Below are 11,772 nucleotides of genomic sequence, written 5' to 3'. Positions count from 1 at the left end.
CATCTAAGACAGTGGTCGGCAAACAGCAGCTCGAGAGCCACATGCAGCTCTTTGGCCCCTTGAGTGTGGCTCTTCCACAAAATACCACGGCCTGGGCGAGTCTATTTTGAAGAAGTGGCATTAGAAGAAGTTTAAGTTTTAAAAAATTAGGCTCTCAAAAGAAATTTCAATCATTGTACTGTTGATATTTGGCTCTTGACTAACGAGTTTGCCAACCACTGATAAGAAAATGTCTTCAAGTAGTGAAACTTACGTATTTGGGGATGAAATATTACGAAGCCTGGGGCTTGCTTGGAAAAACATAGCTGAAGCAAATATTAAGGATTGTCAGCTCTGGGCGATGAGTAAATCAGAGTTCATCACAGTATTCTCCCTACTTTTACATGCATTTGGAAGTTTTCATAATGAACTATTTTTAAAAAAATAAATACTTATCCTCATTATTAAAGTAGCTTTAATTTTTTGTTTAATTTCCAAATAGTAAGAGTATTTAAAACTGGTTAAAGTCTCAAGAGAATACATACCAGCCTATTAATACTAGAGAAAGGCACTGAGATTTGGGGCCAAGGAGAGAAGGGAAAGTTTCATTTTTAACTTCACATGTTTGTGTAGTGTTTGAATGTTTTTAGAATGTTACTTGGATAAGAAAGTAAAAATTAAAGCAATACATAAAATACATTTTACTAAAAGATCTGCGTGTCTTCACCAAACTGTTGGCAGTAATTACTTCTGGGAAGGGGATTGACTTAGGGAATGGGCTAATGGTGAGGGGAGACATATTTTTTACTCATTGTTCTTCTACATTTGTTTAATAAGTAATTTAAAAATTCAAATGCAAAATTAAATTAATGCATATAATTCTTAAAAGGTTTCAGGCAAGACAAAAATATGTAAAGAGAGTGAATACACTACCAAATATTTTAACAAAATTTAATAAATTCAGGTTATGAGCCCCTGTTTTACATGATTTTTAATGGCTGCAAAGAATTTCATCCTACAAATGTGCTATAATCAACCAAGGTATCTTTAGGTTTCTTCCATCTTTTAATATTACAAACAATGAAACAATGAACATCTTGCCCATCATCCTAAATTTTTTTCCTTAAGATAGATTCCTAGAAGTGGAATTTCAGATCCAGAGGAGTTGAGTAAGTTTTGGATATTTACCACCAGAAAGTTTGAGATGAACTGCTATTTTTGTCTATCAGATTGGCAAAAATGAAAGAGGTTGAAAACGTACTTGGCTGGTAAGAGTATGGGGAAGAAGTCTTTTTTGGGCCTGCCAAAAACAGATGGAGGGCAATTCCGTAATACCAGTCAAATTTAAAAGTAGACATGCCCTTTGATCCAGCAGGTAGCTTTCTCAGAATTTATCCAGTAATACACTCCCGTGTGTGCACAAAGAAGAATGTACTAGGATAGTGTACTGGGTTCAATTGTGTCCCCACCAAAATTTCATGAAGATTGGAACCTCAAAGTGTGACATCACTTGGTCTTTGTAGATATGACTAGTTACTGAGGTTATACTGGATTAGGGTGGGCCCTGACCCAATGTCTGGTGTCCTTATAAGAAGTGGGAATTTTGGACACAGAGATAGAATTCAAGGTGAACACATAAACATACAAAAGGAAGCCCCAGTTTATGGTACTTTGTTTTGGCAGCCCAAGAAAACTAATAAAAGATGGTCAGTATACCATTGTCTGTAACAGCAAAAGAAGGAAAGCCACCTAAATATCCACTAGTAAGGGACCTCTCTTAAATTATGGTATATTTACTCGGTGGACCACTAGGCAGCCTCTAAAAAATACTAAAAAGATCACCAGTATACATTGTCAAATGAAAAGTACAAGCTGTGGAACACCATTTATGATAGGATACCACTTATATAGAAAGAGTGGCGATATGCTTGCATGTGAATCATCTCTAAGCTTGTAACACCAGTGACTTCTGAGGAGGGAAATTGAGGAATTAGGGCCTAAGGGGAAGAGACTTTTCTGTATACAGCTTTTTAGCTATCATGTGTGATTTGTGCACTGCCTTTTATATTATCTGCCCAATTTTCCTTGGAGAGGGGTGAGTCATTGGGATTTGACCTTTTATCATTGATTTCAAAAGTTTAAGATGTCAATGTATTTTTTCTGATATTTTATTGTTATTGTAATTCTAAAAGTAACAGAGGCTCATGTTAAAAATGTATAGAAGGCCCAGCTGGCATAGCTCAGTGGTTGAGTGTCGACCTAAGAACCAGGAGGTCACGGGCATATGCTTGGTTGTGGGGCTCAGTCCCCAGTGGGGGGCTTGCAGGATGCAGCCAGTCAATGATTCTCTCTCATCATTGATGTTTCTATCTCTCTCTCCTTCTCCCTTCCTCTCTGAAACCATTAAAAATATATATTTTTAAATGTATAGAAGTATATATGGTGAAAGTGTGTTTGAATTAAGATCCAAATTAGGTATTCATTACAATTGATTGATATATGTCTCAAGTCTTTTAATTATAGTTTCCCCCTCTCCCTTTTTCTTCTTTGCAATTTACTTGTTGAGGAAACAAGATTGTCTTGTGGAGTTTGCCAGAGTCTTATAATGCTGATCACATCCCCATGATACAACTTAACATGTTTCACTGCCCTTTGCACTTCCTTTGAATTGGCATTTAGATATGGAAACCTTAGTAATATTTCTTTCTTTTTTTTTTGGTTGGCAAGAATCCTTCATAGGTGGTGTTATGTTCCTCCATCAAAAAGCTCATAATACCCTGTTGTCTTTTTTATTGTTAGCAGTCATTAATAACTATTTCCTAGACCCATAAATTCTTTAATATTTGCAAATTGTGGCCTATAATGATTTTACATAGTTCATATGAAATCTCTCTGTCCTATCACATTGGTTAGAACTTCCTACTGATTTTGAAAAGCAGCAGCAAAAGTGCTTCACCTCTCATGCCTGTGTTGTATTGAGGGATCTGTGGTGTCCTTTGACCTCAGGGAGAAGCTGACCATAAGGGTCCATGATTCATCCAGCACACACCAGGAACCTCAGGGACAAGTGGCCGGGTCTTACAGAGGCCCTGCTCTTGCTGGAAGCCTTGCCCTCAGCCTGTCCTGGGCCCCAGCCCAGGGGTGTCTGAAGAACCCACTGGGGCTTCCTTCCTCCCTTCCCAGATAGGCTTGGAACTTTCCTCAGTCCCCTCATTCTCACTGGATCCTGTAATTCTGGTTTTCATCTCCGCAGGGCAGAGCAAATCTTTGAAGACTGAGGACTTGCTGGCAATGGTGAAAAAGCTGCAGAAAGGTGGTGTGTCTTCTTGTACCTGAGGCTCCCCTGGGGTTTTGAGTCAGGCATGTGGCTCAAACCCAGCTCCCTCAACTCACAGCCTTGGAGAATTATCCCATGGCACTCTCTCCTGCTAACACAATTTATTCTTTGAACCAAAAGCACAGCTTCAAAATTCAAGAAGTATAAGGGGATGGAAAACCCTATGCTCGCGCATGCGGGCGACACACACACACACACACACACACACACACACACACACACACACACACCAGCCATCTGTTTCCCTGACCCACAGGCCAGCAATGACTATTTTTAAATTCTTGGGTGTTTTTCTAGAGATTAAAAAAAAATACATTCATGGGTGTGTGTTCTTTGTCTGCCCTTTTTATATACAAATGGCAATACAAATAGCTTTGCCCTTGCTTTGCTTGTTGAAGGGGGCCTGGGAGCCCTCTACATCAAGGCTGGGCCAAGTTCTAGCTGGATTGGAGTTTGGACACACCCATCCGCAGCCCACCCTCAGGTTAAATTCTACAGTGCATTGATCTGTTCCTAATAAAAGGGAACCTCTCCTTCCCCAGACCCTGTGGCTCCTGCGGAAGTGCACCGGGGCTCCTGCCCAGGCTAACATGAGAGAAATTGCAGGACAGGAGCTTTGTCAGCCATAATTAGCACCTTGGAAGCACCCACTGTGCTAGGAGTCACAGGAGCTGGAGTTGGTGGCCTCGGAAAATCCAGGGCTTGAGTTTATTAACTCCAGAGTGTTGGGGCTGGAGACCCAGCAAAGGCTGGGAAGCTTTTTGCCCCAGCTCTGTGCTGCTGATCTTGAAGCCAAATCTCCATACAAAACACTGATAATGGGGCTGTAAGAAGGTAGAGATGGCTACACTAAAGAGGCAGTGACCTCCCTGTCAGTGGAGAACTTGAAAGCTGCCATTCACAAAATTAAAGCAGCATTTTTCCATTTTCTCTAATGGGACCAATACCAGGGTCTGGAAGGACAGAGGTCACAACTGCCCTGCCAGGCTTTTAACAGGGTGGGGCAGGCAGGTGGTCTTCACATGGCTCCCACCATGCTCAGAATTACAGCTAGAAGCCTCCACCATATCCTTGGACACCCTCAGTGATCTGCACCCCCATTTCTCCCCACCTTGCCTCTTGCTACTCCCCACTTGCTTACTAGATTCACACCTGCCACACAGCCCCTTAGCCATTACTTTGGGCATCTGCCTCACTCTCTCTGCACTTGTCCATCTGCCTGGCAGGGTTCCTCTCTCCACACCCCACACCTCCACAAAACTGCAGGGCTCCCTTCCCTTTCTTCACTTGGGGCCTTTCCACATCTGAAGAAGCACCTTCTACGCTTTCACTCTCCAACCCCTTGCTTCACTTTATTCCCCTTCACAGCAGTTACGGCCACCTGCATTGATATATATCTTTGTTCAATGTCCATCTCTCCCACCCAGAACGCAAGCCCTGCAAAGGGCCTCTTACGGAGCCCAGCATGCAACAGGCACTCAATAAATGTGTGTTGATGATAGCAGCAGAGACACAATGCCAACTCCCACCCACCCTCCATCTGCCTTGGACAGCCAGGTGTCTGCCTTCTCTGATTTAATCTTTCTTTCCTTCTGCAGAGGGAAGCCTGGAGCCACAGATAGAAGATCTGATTAACCGGATTAATGAGCTTCAGCATGGTAAACTGGGACTGAGGCTGGCCCTGGACTTTGAATGACTCCCCTTCCTCATCTATAAAATTCAGGCCCCTCCAGGTTGCTTGAAGATAGCATGCAGTGTCATAATCAGAGAGAATAGCCAGGCTAGAGGCTGCATTCACAGTGTCTTCTGTGTTTTGGCTCAGCAAAGAAGAAATCCAATGAGGAATTGGGAGAAACCCAAGCTCTCTGGGAGACGCTGCACAGGGAATTGGACTCTTGTAAGTGAGACCAAAAGAGGGACCCAGAGATCCCATGACACTGCTGGTGTTCCTGTGCGCACCTCAGGGTCTTTGCATGGGCTGTTCCCTCTGTCTGCAATGCTCTTATGCTGTGTAATCTAGATTGCTTCTTGCTATCTCAAGTTAGCTCTTAGCTCTTAGCTCAAACTTCACTCAACAGGTCTACCTTGATGGTCCCATGGGAAATGGGATGTCATCTTCTCTCTCTGTCACTCTTACTCTCCTGCTTGATGTGCTTCTCCATGGCCTTTATTTTCATCTGACTTGGTGCATTTATTTACTTCTAGTCATCTCTTTCCTCGGTGTAAGCATTGTGCATCCTGCAGTCATTATTCCTTTGGAGTTTATAGGGAATGTGAGCATCCACAGGGAGAAGCTGGATCTGGATGGTCCCCAGTGGGAGATGGGTTCAGGGTGGCAAGAACATACTCCCCTCTCCTGGGGCTGCATCAGACCTTCTGTATGACCTTGGGCATGCCCTTTGCATGAAGTTGCAGCAGGGGCACGGGATATAGCCCCTTCCTTGGACGCTCAAAGTGTTACTATGTTTTCCAGTGAATGGAGAGAAAGTACACCTAGAGGAGGTCTTGAGAAAAAAGCAAGGTATTTACCAGCTGTTCTGTCTTCATTATTCTACCCCATCACCCCACAAAAGCCAGAAGAATCCCACTGGAACCTGAGTCAGGCTGCTTCCCTCTCTGCTCAGACCTCTCCCTTGGCTGGCACCTGACTTGAAGTAAACACTCAAGTCCTCTTAGTGCCCTTCAGTGCCCATTACCTCCACCCAAGCCTGGCTCCCCAAGAGCTCTCACATGGCCCTCCTGGCTTCTCTTCACAGAAGCGCTGAGGATCCTCCAGCTGCACTGCCAAAAGAAGGAAAGCCAGGCTCAGAGGTAAGAGGTCCTGCCCAGCTCTGCCCACCTTATTCCCCAGCATGAAGGAGCGGGGAGCAAAAGCTAGGGAAAATAAATCTTGGACACACACTCCTCATTTCCCCCTTTTATTATATACAACAGCTAGACAAAAGACTTCTGTGCTCATCTCCGATATTAGATATTAGATATTGGTGTTAAGATGAACTCACTCATTTAATCATTCCTTGCTACTTTCTTTATAAATTTCATTCACAGGTATTATTCTAAGCTTTCCCCTATTTGTTATCCAGATCTTCTGCTATCCATTCATTTGTTTATCTATCTGCTCATTTAGGCCTCCCATTCATCCATTCACCCATTAACCCATTCACCCATCAATAGATCTGTTCTACTATCCAACCCTTCATCCGGTCAGACAGACAGACAGACAGTATCTCTCCAGTCTTCTAGATAATCATCTTCCATCCATTTAATCATTCATTCATCTTATCTCCATCTTTCCAATTATCTGTTCATCTAGCTGTTCATTTCTTCACCCAACCATCCACCCAGACATCCCCTATCCTTCTAGTAATCCTTTTATTTCTGCACCCGGCCATCTCCCTCCACTGGTCATTTCTCCAGCCAGCCATCATCTCTTCAGCCAGCCATTCACCCATCCAATTAACTCTCCAGCCAATCATTCATCCATCCATCTCTCCATCATTTGGACCTTTACTTAACTGTTCTGTGACCAGAGCTGTCACACCTGGTGCACCACGATTTTAATTGTGCAGGAAAACCTGATGATGGATAGTGTGTGAATGCTTAACTACCTCCCACCCCCCCTCCACCGACACACACAGAGTCTGATAAGCAGTTTATGTTCATTTATCAACATAATCCTCACAAAGACAATTAAAGGAGTTAAAGGCTAATGTCACCCTCCCAGCATTACCACCATTTTACAGATGAGTAAACTAAGACCCAGAGACCTCTCACACAGTAAAAGGATCACAGTAGAAGAGCAGAGGCAGGCTTTAAGGCAGGACTTTAGACTCTATGAAACCAAACTACTTCTCCCCTCACAAAGTGTTCCTCCAACCAAAGCCCCTCCTCTTTGGTTTCAATGTCTCTGCTCACTGCTCAGATCTACCTCCTGCTCAGGCCCAAATTCAAGGTTTGATGGGGGACAGGATGGACAGGATTATAGTCTCAACAGAGGCCCATAAATTTTCACATTCAATCAACAGAAGAAAGGGGAATGATGATGGTTACGAACAAACCCGAACTCCCACTCCTGCAGGAGGGAGTGGGGGAATCATTCAGAGAATATGATTGAGGTTGTCTTTCCCTTCCTTGGAAGCACATGTTGCAGGAGTTCATGGATCAAATTTCCATCCATAACTCCCAGATTGAAGAGAGTTGTAAACAGAGGAAGCTGGGGTAACCACTGGGGCCTGGCGTGGCACTGGGTGGGGAGTGGGCATGGGGTTTGCATCAGGGAAAATTTGTTGGGAGAGGAGCTAGTGGAACCAAGGCTTGGAGGATAAAGCCCAGAAAGGGGATCCTAGCAGATGGAGCACCAGGCAAAGATCTAAAGGCCTGTGCGTGAGGAATCCAGGCTGTGTGTCAGTTCTAGTAGGTGTTCTTTCATTCCTGGGTGTTGGCCCCTAGGTCACACATGGAAGAACAGCTGGAGGATTTAATGGGCCAGCACAAGGACCTCTGGGAATTCCAGGTGAGCCATCGTCATTGCCTCCAACCAAAGCCTCTCCTCTCCTGTGTCTCCACTGGCTGCTCAGGTCCATCTGCTCCAGCCCAACTTCATGGCATAATCCTTGACTCTGGTCTTCTTTTCACCCATCTACCCAATCCTTCAGCTTTACCTTTAATCTGGCCACCTCTCACCATCCCCCACTGCCACACATTGCCAAGACTGTCACAGTAACCATTGCTGACCCTGTTCCTTTCTTGCTCACCTAGGGTGTGCTTACCTTGCAGTGGCAAATGGGAACCCTGAAAAAGCCATGGTCAGATTGTTCCTTCATTCAACTAATGTCCCTGAATGCACCCTGCAGCATTCCAGGCAGGAGGAGACAGTGGGAGCCCAAGGGCCAAGTGTTTGCTGGTCCCAGGATGGTTTGAGGCAAGGGGAGGCATACCCATACTCTAAATCCTCTCTAATAAAAGAGTAAAATGCAAATGGACCGTACCTCCACTACACCCACAAGCCACGCCCACCAGCCAATCAGGAGTGAGTATGCAAATTAACCCAACCAAGATGGCTGCAGCCACAGAGAGCAGGAGGGTGGCTTGGGTTTCCCAGGCAATGGAGGAAGCTAAGCTTTCTGCCTGCCCTGGTGGGCCCAGGCCTCCACTCAAGGCTACAAAGTTTCAATTATAGAAGATAAATAAATCCCAACAAAAATGGTGGCAGCCACGGAGCTGAAGAGAGCAGGAGGCTTGAATTGCCCCCGGCGTTGGAGGAAGCCAAGCTTTCTGCCTTCCCTGGCCTGCCTTGGCCTCCCCTCCACTCAAGGCTACAAAGTTTCAATTATAGAACATAAATAAATCCCAGATACCAGGGCCTCCATTTGGGTCACCAGGGGGCGTGGCTGGCCTGCAAACCACCACAGGCCCCACGCCCAGGCTGCCCCACACCCCAAGGGAACCCCCACTCTGATCCGGGACACCCTTCAGGGTAAACCAGCTGCCCCCACCCATGAACCAGGCTTCTATCTTATCTAATCCTATCTAATCAAAGTATTATGCAAATTGACCATCACTCCACACAATATGGCTGCCCCATGTGGTCAAAGATGTCTGCCCCCATGTGGACACAAGATGGCCACCACAAGATGGCCAGCAGGGGAGGGCAGTTGGGAGGGACCAGACCTGCAAGGGAGGGCAGTTGTGGGCGATCAGGCCAGCAGGGGAGGGCAGTTGCAAGGGGCCAGGCCTGCAAGGGAGGGCAGTTGGGGGCGATCAAGCCTGCAGGGGAGGGTAGTTAGGGGTGACCAAGCTGGCAGAGGAGGGAAGTTGGTGGCAACCGGGCCTGCAGGGAAGGGCAGTTGGGGGTGGACCCAGGCCTGCAGGGGAGGGCAGTTGTGGGCGATCAGGCCAGCAGGGGAGGGCAGTTGCAAGGGGCCAGGCCTGCAAGGGAGGGCAGTTGGGGGCGATCAAGCCTGCAGGGGAGGGTAGTTAGGGGTGACCAAGCTGGCAGAGGAGGGAAGTTGGTGGCAACCGGGCCTGCAGGGAAGGGCAGTTGGGGGTGGACCCAGGCCTGCAGGGGAGGGCAGTTAGGGGTGACCAGGCCTGCAGTGGAGGGCAGTTAGGGACAATCAGGCTGGCAGGGGAGCAGTTAGGCATCAATCAGGCTGGCAGGGGAGTGGTTAGGGGGTAATCAGGCAGGCAGGCAGAAGCAGTTAGGGGCAATCAGGAAGGCAGGCAGGCGAGCGGTTGGGATCCAGCAGTCCTGGATTGTAAGAGGGATGTCCAACTGCCCGTTTAGGTTTGATCCCAGTAGGATCAGGCCTAAACGGGCAGTCGCACATCCCTCGAGGGGTCCCAGATTGGAGAGGGTGCAGGCTGGGCTGAGGGACACCCCCCCCCACCCTGTGCACAAATTTCGTGCACTGGGCCTCTAGTAAGAAAATAAGACAGATCGTGTACTATCAGTTGGGGAAGGCCTCAGCAAGTGACATCCGAATGCAGATACAAAGGAAGTAAGGGAGGAAACAGGCAGGAATGGGTGCAAATGCTCCTGGCAGAAGGAAAGGCCAATATAAAGGCCCTGAGGCTGAACTCTACCTTGGACATTTGGGGAAGAGCAAACGAGGATGGGCAGGAGGGACGAGAAGAGTGGCAGGACCTAAGGTTTAAGAGGTACACAGGGACATCAGGAGCGATTGGCGAGAAAAGTGTCTCCACCAGCACCCAGCTGCAGCAGCAACTGCACTTTGAGTTAATAAATAGTTGAATGAATGAATGACCTAATTCAAGTAAGGACTTACTGAGGGCGCGAAGGAGCAGGGGGCCAGTACTACAGACCAAAGACAGGCCCCTTCTCTCCAGCAGGTGCTGGAGCGGAGACTGGCCTGGGAGATCCGCGGGCTGCAGAGCAGCAAGGAGCAGCTGCTCACTGAAGGTGGGACTCCCACGTGGGCTGGGGGACAGGGACGGGACGGCGAGTGGGAGCTCCGACCCCGCCGTGATGCCCACCCTTCACCCCCTGCAGAGAACTTAGCTAGAGCCAAGCTGGAGCGGGTGGAGCAGAGGCTGCGCTCCTCGCCTGCGATCGAGGGCGCCCTGGCAGTGAACGAAGCGTAAGAGGAGAAAGGAGGCCCTGGGCAGGGGAAGGGGCAGGGAGGAAGGGAATGGGCCAATGCCTTCCCCAGCACCAACCCTCCTAGAAGGACTGGCTCTGGGCTTGGCTCCTGCCCCTGCGCTCTGGGCCTCTTCAGGTCACTGGATCTCAGTGGTTTCCTCCTGACCCCTCCACTCTAGCTCTCTTCTCCCTCCTCCTCTCTCTCCTCTGCCCCTTCTCAGCAGGCTGAAGGTGGAGCTGAAGAAATCCGAGGGGAAAGTCCCCACCCAGGCCCAGAGCCCCGAGGACGACTGGGCCCACAAAGGAGAGGTAGGGAGCCAAGGATGGAGGCGAGGCGGGCAAAGAGGGAGGCAAAGCGGGCGGGGATGTCCCCAGAATCCCTCAGAGGGAGGTTCTGTGGGGAGCAGGGCACCCCTGGGTGCTGATGGTGACGGGGCAAAGGCAGTCATGGGCTTGACAGCCTGACTCTTCCTTCTGGCAGCCCGATCCGGAGTCCCTGTGCGCCCGCCAGGAGGAGGACCTGGAACCGCTGGTGGAGCTGGCCCTGTGGTCTCCCTAGACCAGTGGGACCCACCAATCCCCAACTTCAAGGCCCGCCGAGAAATAAAGGCAATGATTTAGATGGTCCTTCACCTCAGGCCTGAGTCTGTGCTCCAGGAGTCACGGGGCGGGGGTGGGGGGTGGGGGGTGGGGGGTGGAGAGGGGCGGGGCCGACACAGGGGCGGGGCTCCATGCGCCATGGGCGGGGCCTCGGTCGGACTCCGCCCCCAGGCCTGGCGGGCGCTCTCACCAGCTCAACTCTGAAGGTTCCTGAGCAGCTCAGTGAATAAGGGGGTGTCAAGTCCGCCCCATCTCCACCACGGCATCTCGTATTCCTGAACAGTCGGTTTTGCCAACACGAACAAGAGGAAACGTGTTAAAAACCCACATCAGGTCGTGTCGGATTCCTGTGTTTCAGCATAAAATCCGAGAGTCCCTGCATTCTCCACAGACTCCTGCTGACTGACCTCTTGGGCCTCTGAGACCTGCCGCCTACCTGGGCTCCCCCGCACACGTTAGTTCTAGCTTTCCACCCTTCTCCAAGCACGCTGTTATCTCAGAGCCTTTATGTTGCAGAGCCCTCATCTGCGGTGCTTTTCCTCAGGTCTCCTTGGGGCTTCTGCCCTCCCTTACTTAGCTGGGCTGTAAGTATGTCAGCTATTCAGGAAGCTGAGGGGGGCAGAGGGGGCGGAGAGGGAGGGAGGAAGCCAATTCCAAAAGGCACCTTGCACCAGGCCGCTGCCACTTTGTAAGCATGTACTGATTAAACAAGCATTTGCTGGATGCCTCTTTTGTAGCAGCAATAAGTACTATT

General features: G+C 48.7%; 1 protein-coding gene across 1 annotated transcript; it reads left to right on the top strand.

Moving 5' to 3' along the window:
• Nucleotides 1–1,335: 1,335 nt before the first annotated feature.
• SYCE1L (synaptonemal complex central element protein 1 like) lies at nucleotides 1,336–10,977 on the top strand (the record flags this gene model as incomplete). The annotated part of the gene is made up of 11 exons (XM_080645219.1): nucleotides 1,336–1,354; nucleotides 3,233–3,292; nucleotides 4,915–4,974; nucleotides 5,139–5,213; nucleotides 5,522–5,589; nucleotides 6,003–6,127; nucleotides 7,766–7,829; nucleotides 10,169–10,238; nucleotides 10,329–10,416; nucleotides 10,643–10,727; nucleotides 10,900–10,977. The coding sequence occupies 11 exons, from the start codon at nucleotides 1,336–1,338 to the stop codon at nucleotides 10,975–10,977; spliced, it is 792 nt and encodes a 263-aa protein (XP_080501345.1).
• Between the last annotated feature and the right edge of the window lie 795 nt (nucleotides 10,978–11,772).

Source organism: Plecotus auritus (assembly GCF_963455305.1).
Source record: "Plecotus auritus genome assembly, chromosome: 10".
Taxonomy (NCBI): domain Eukaryota; kingdom Metazoa; phylum Chordata; class Mammalia; order Chiroptera; family Vespertilionidae; genus Plecotus; species Plecotus auritus.
The sequence above is the reverse complement of the archived record's forward strand: the minus strand, read 5'-3'. Positions and strand labels throughout refer to the sequence as shown.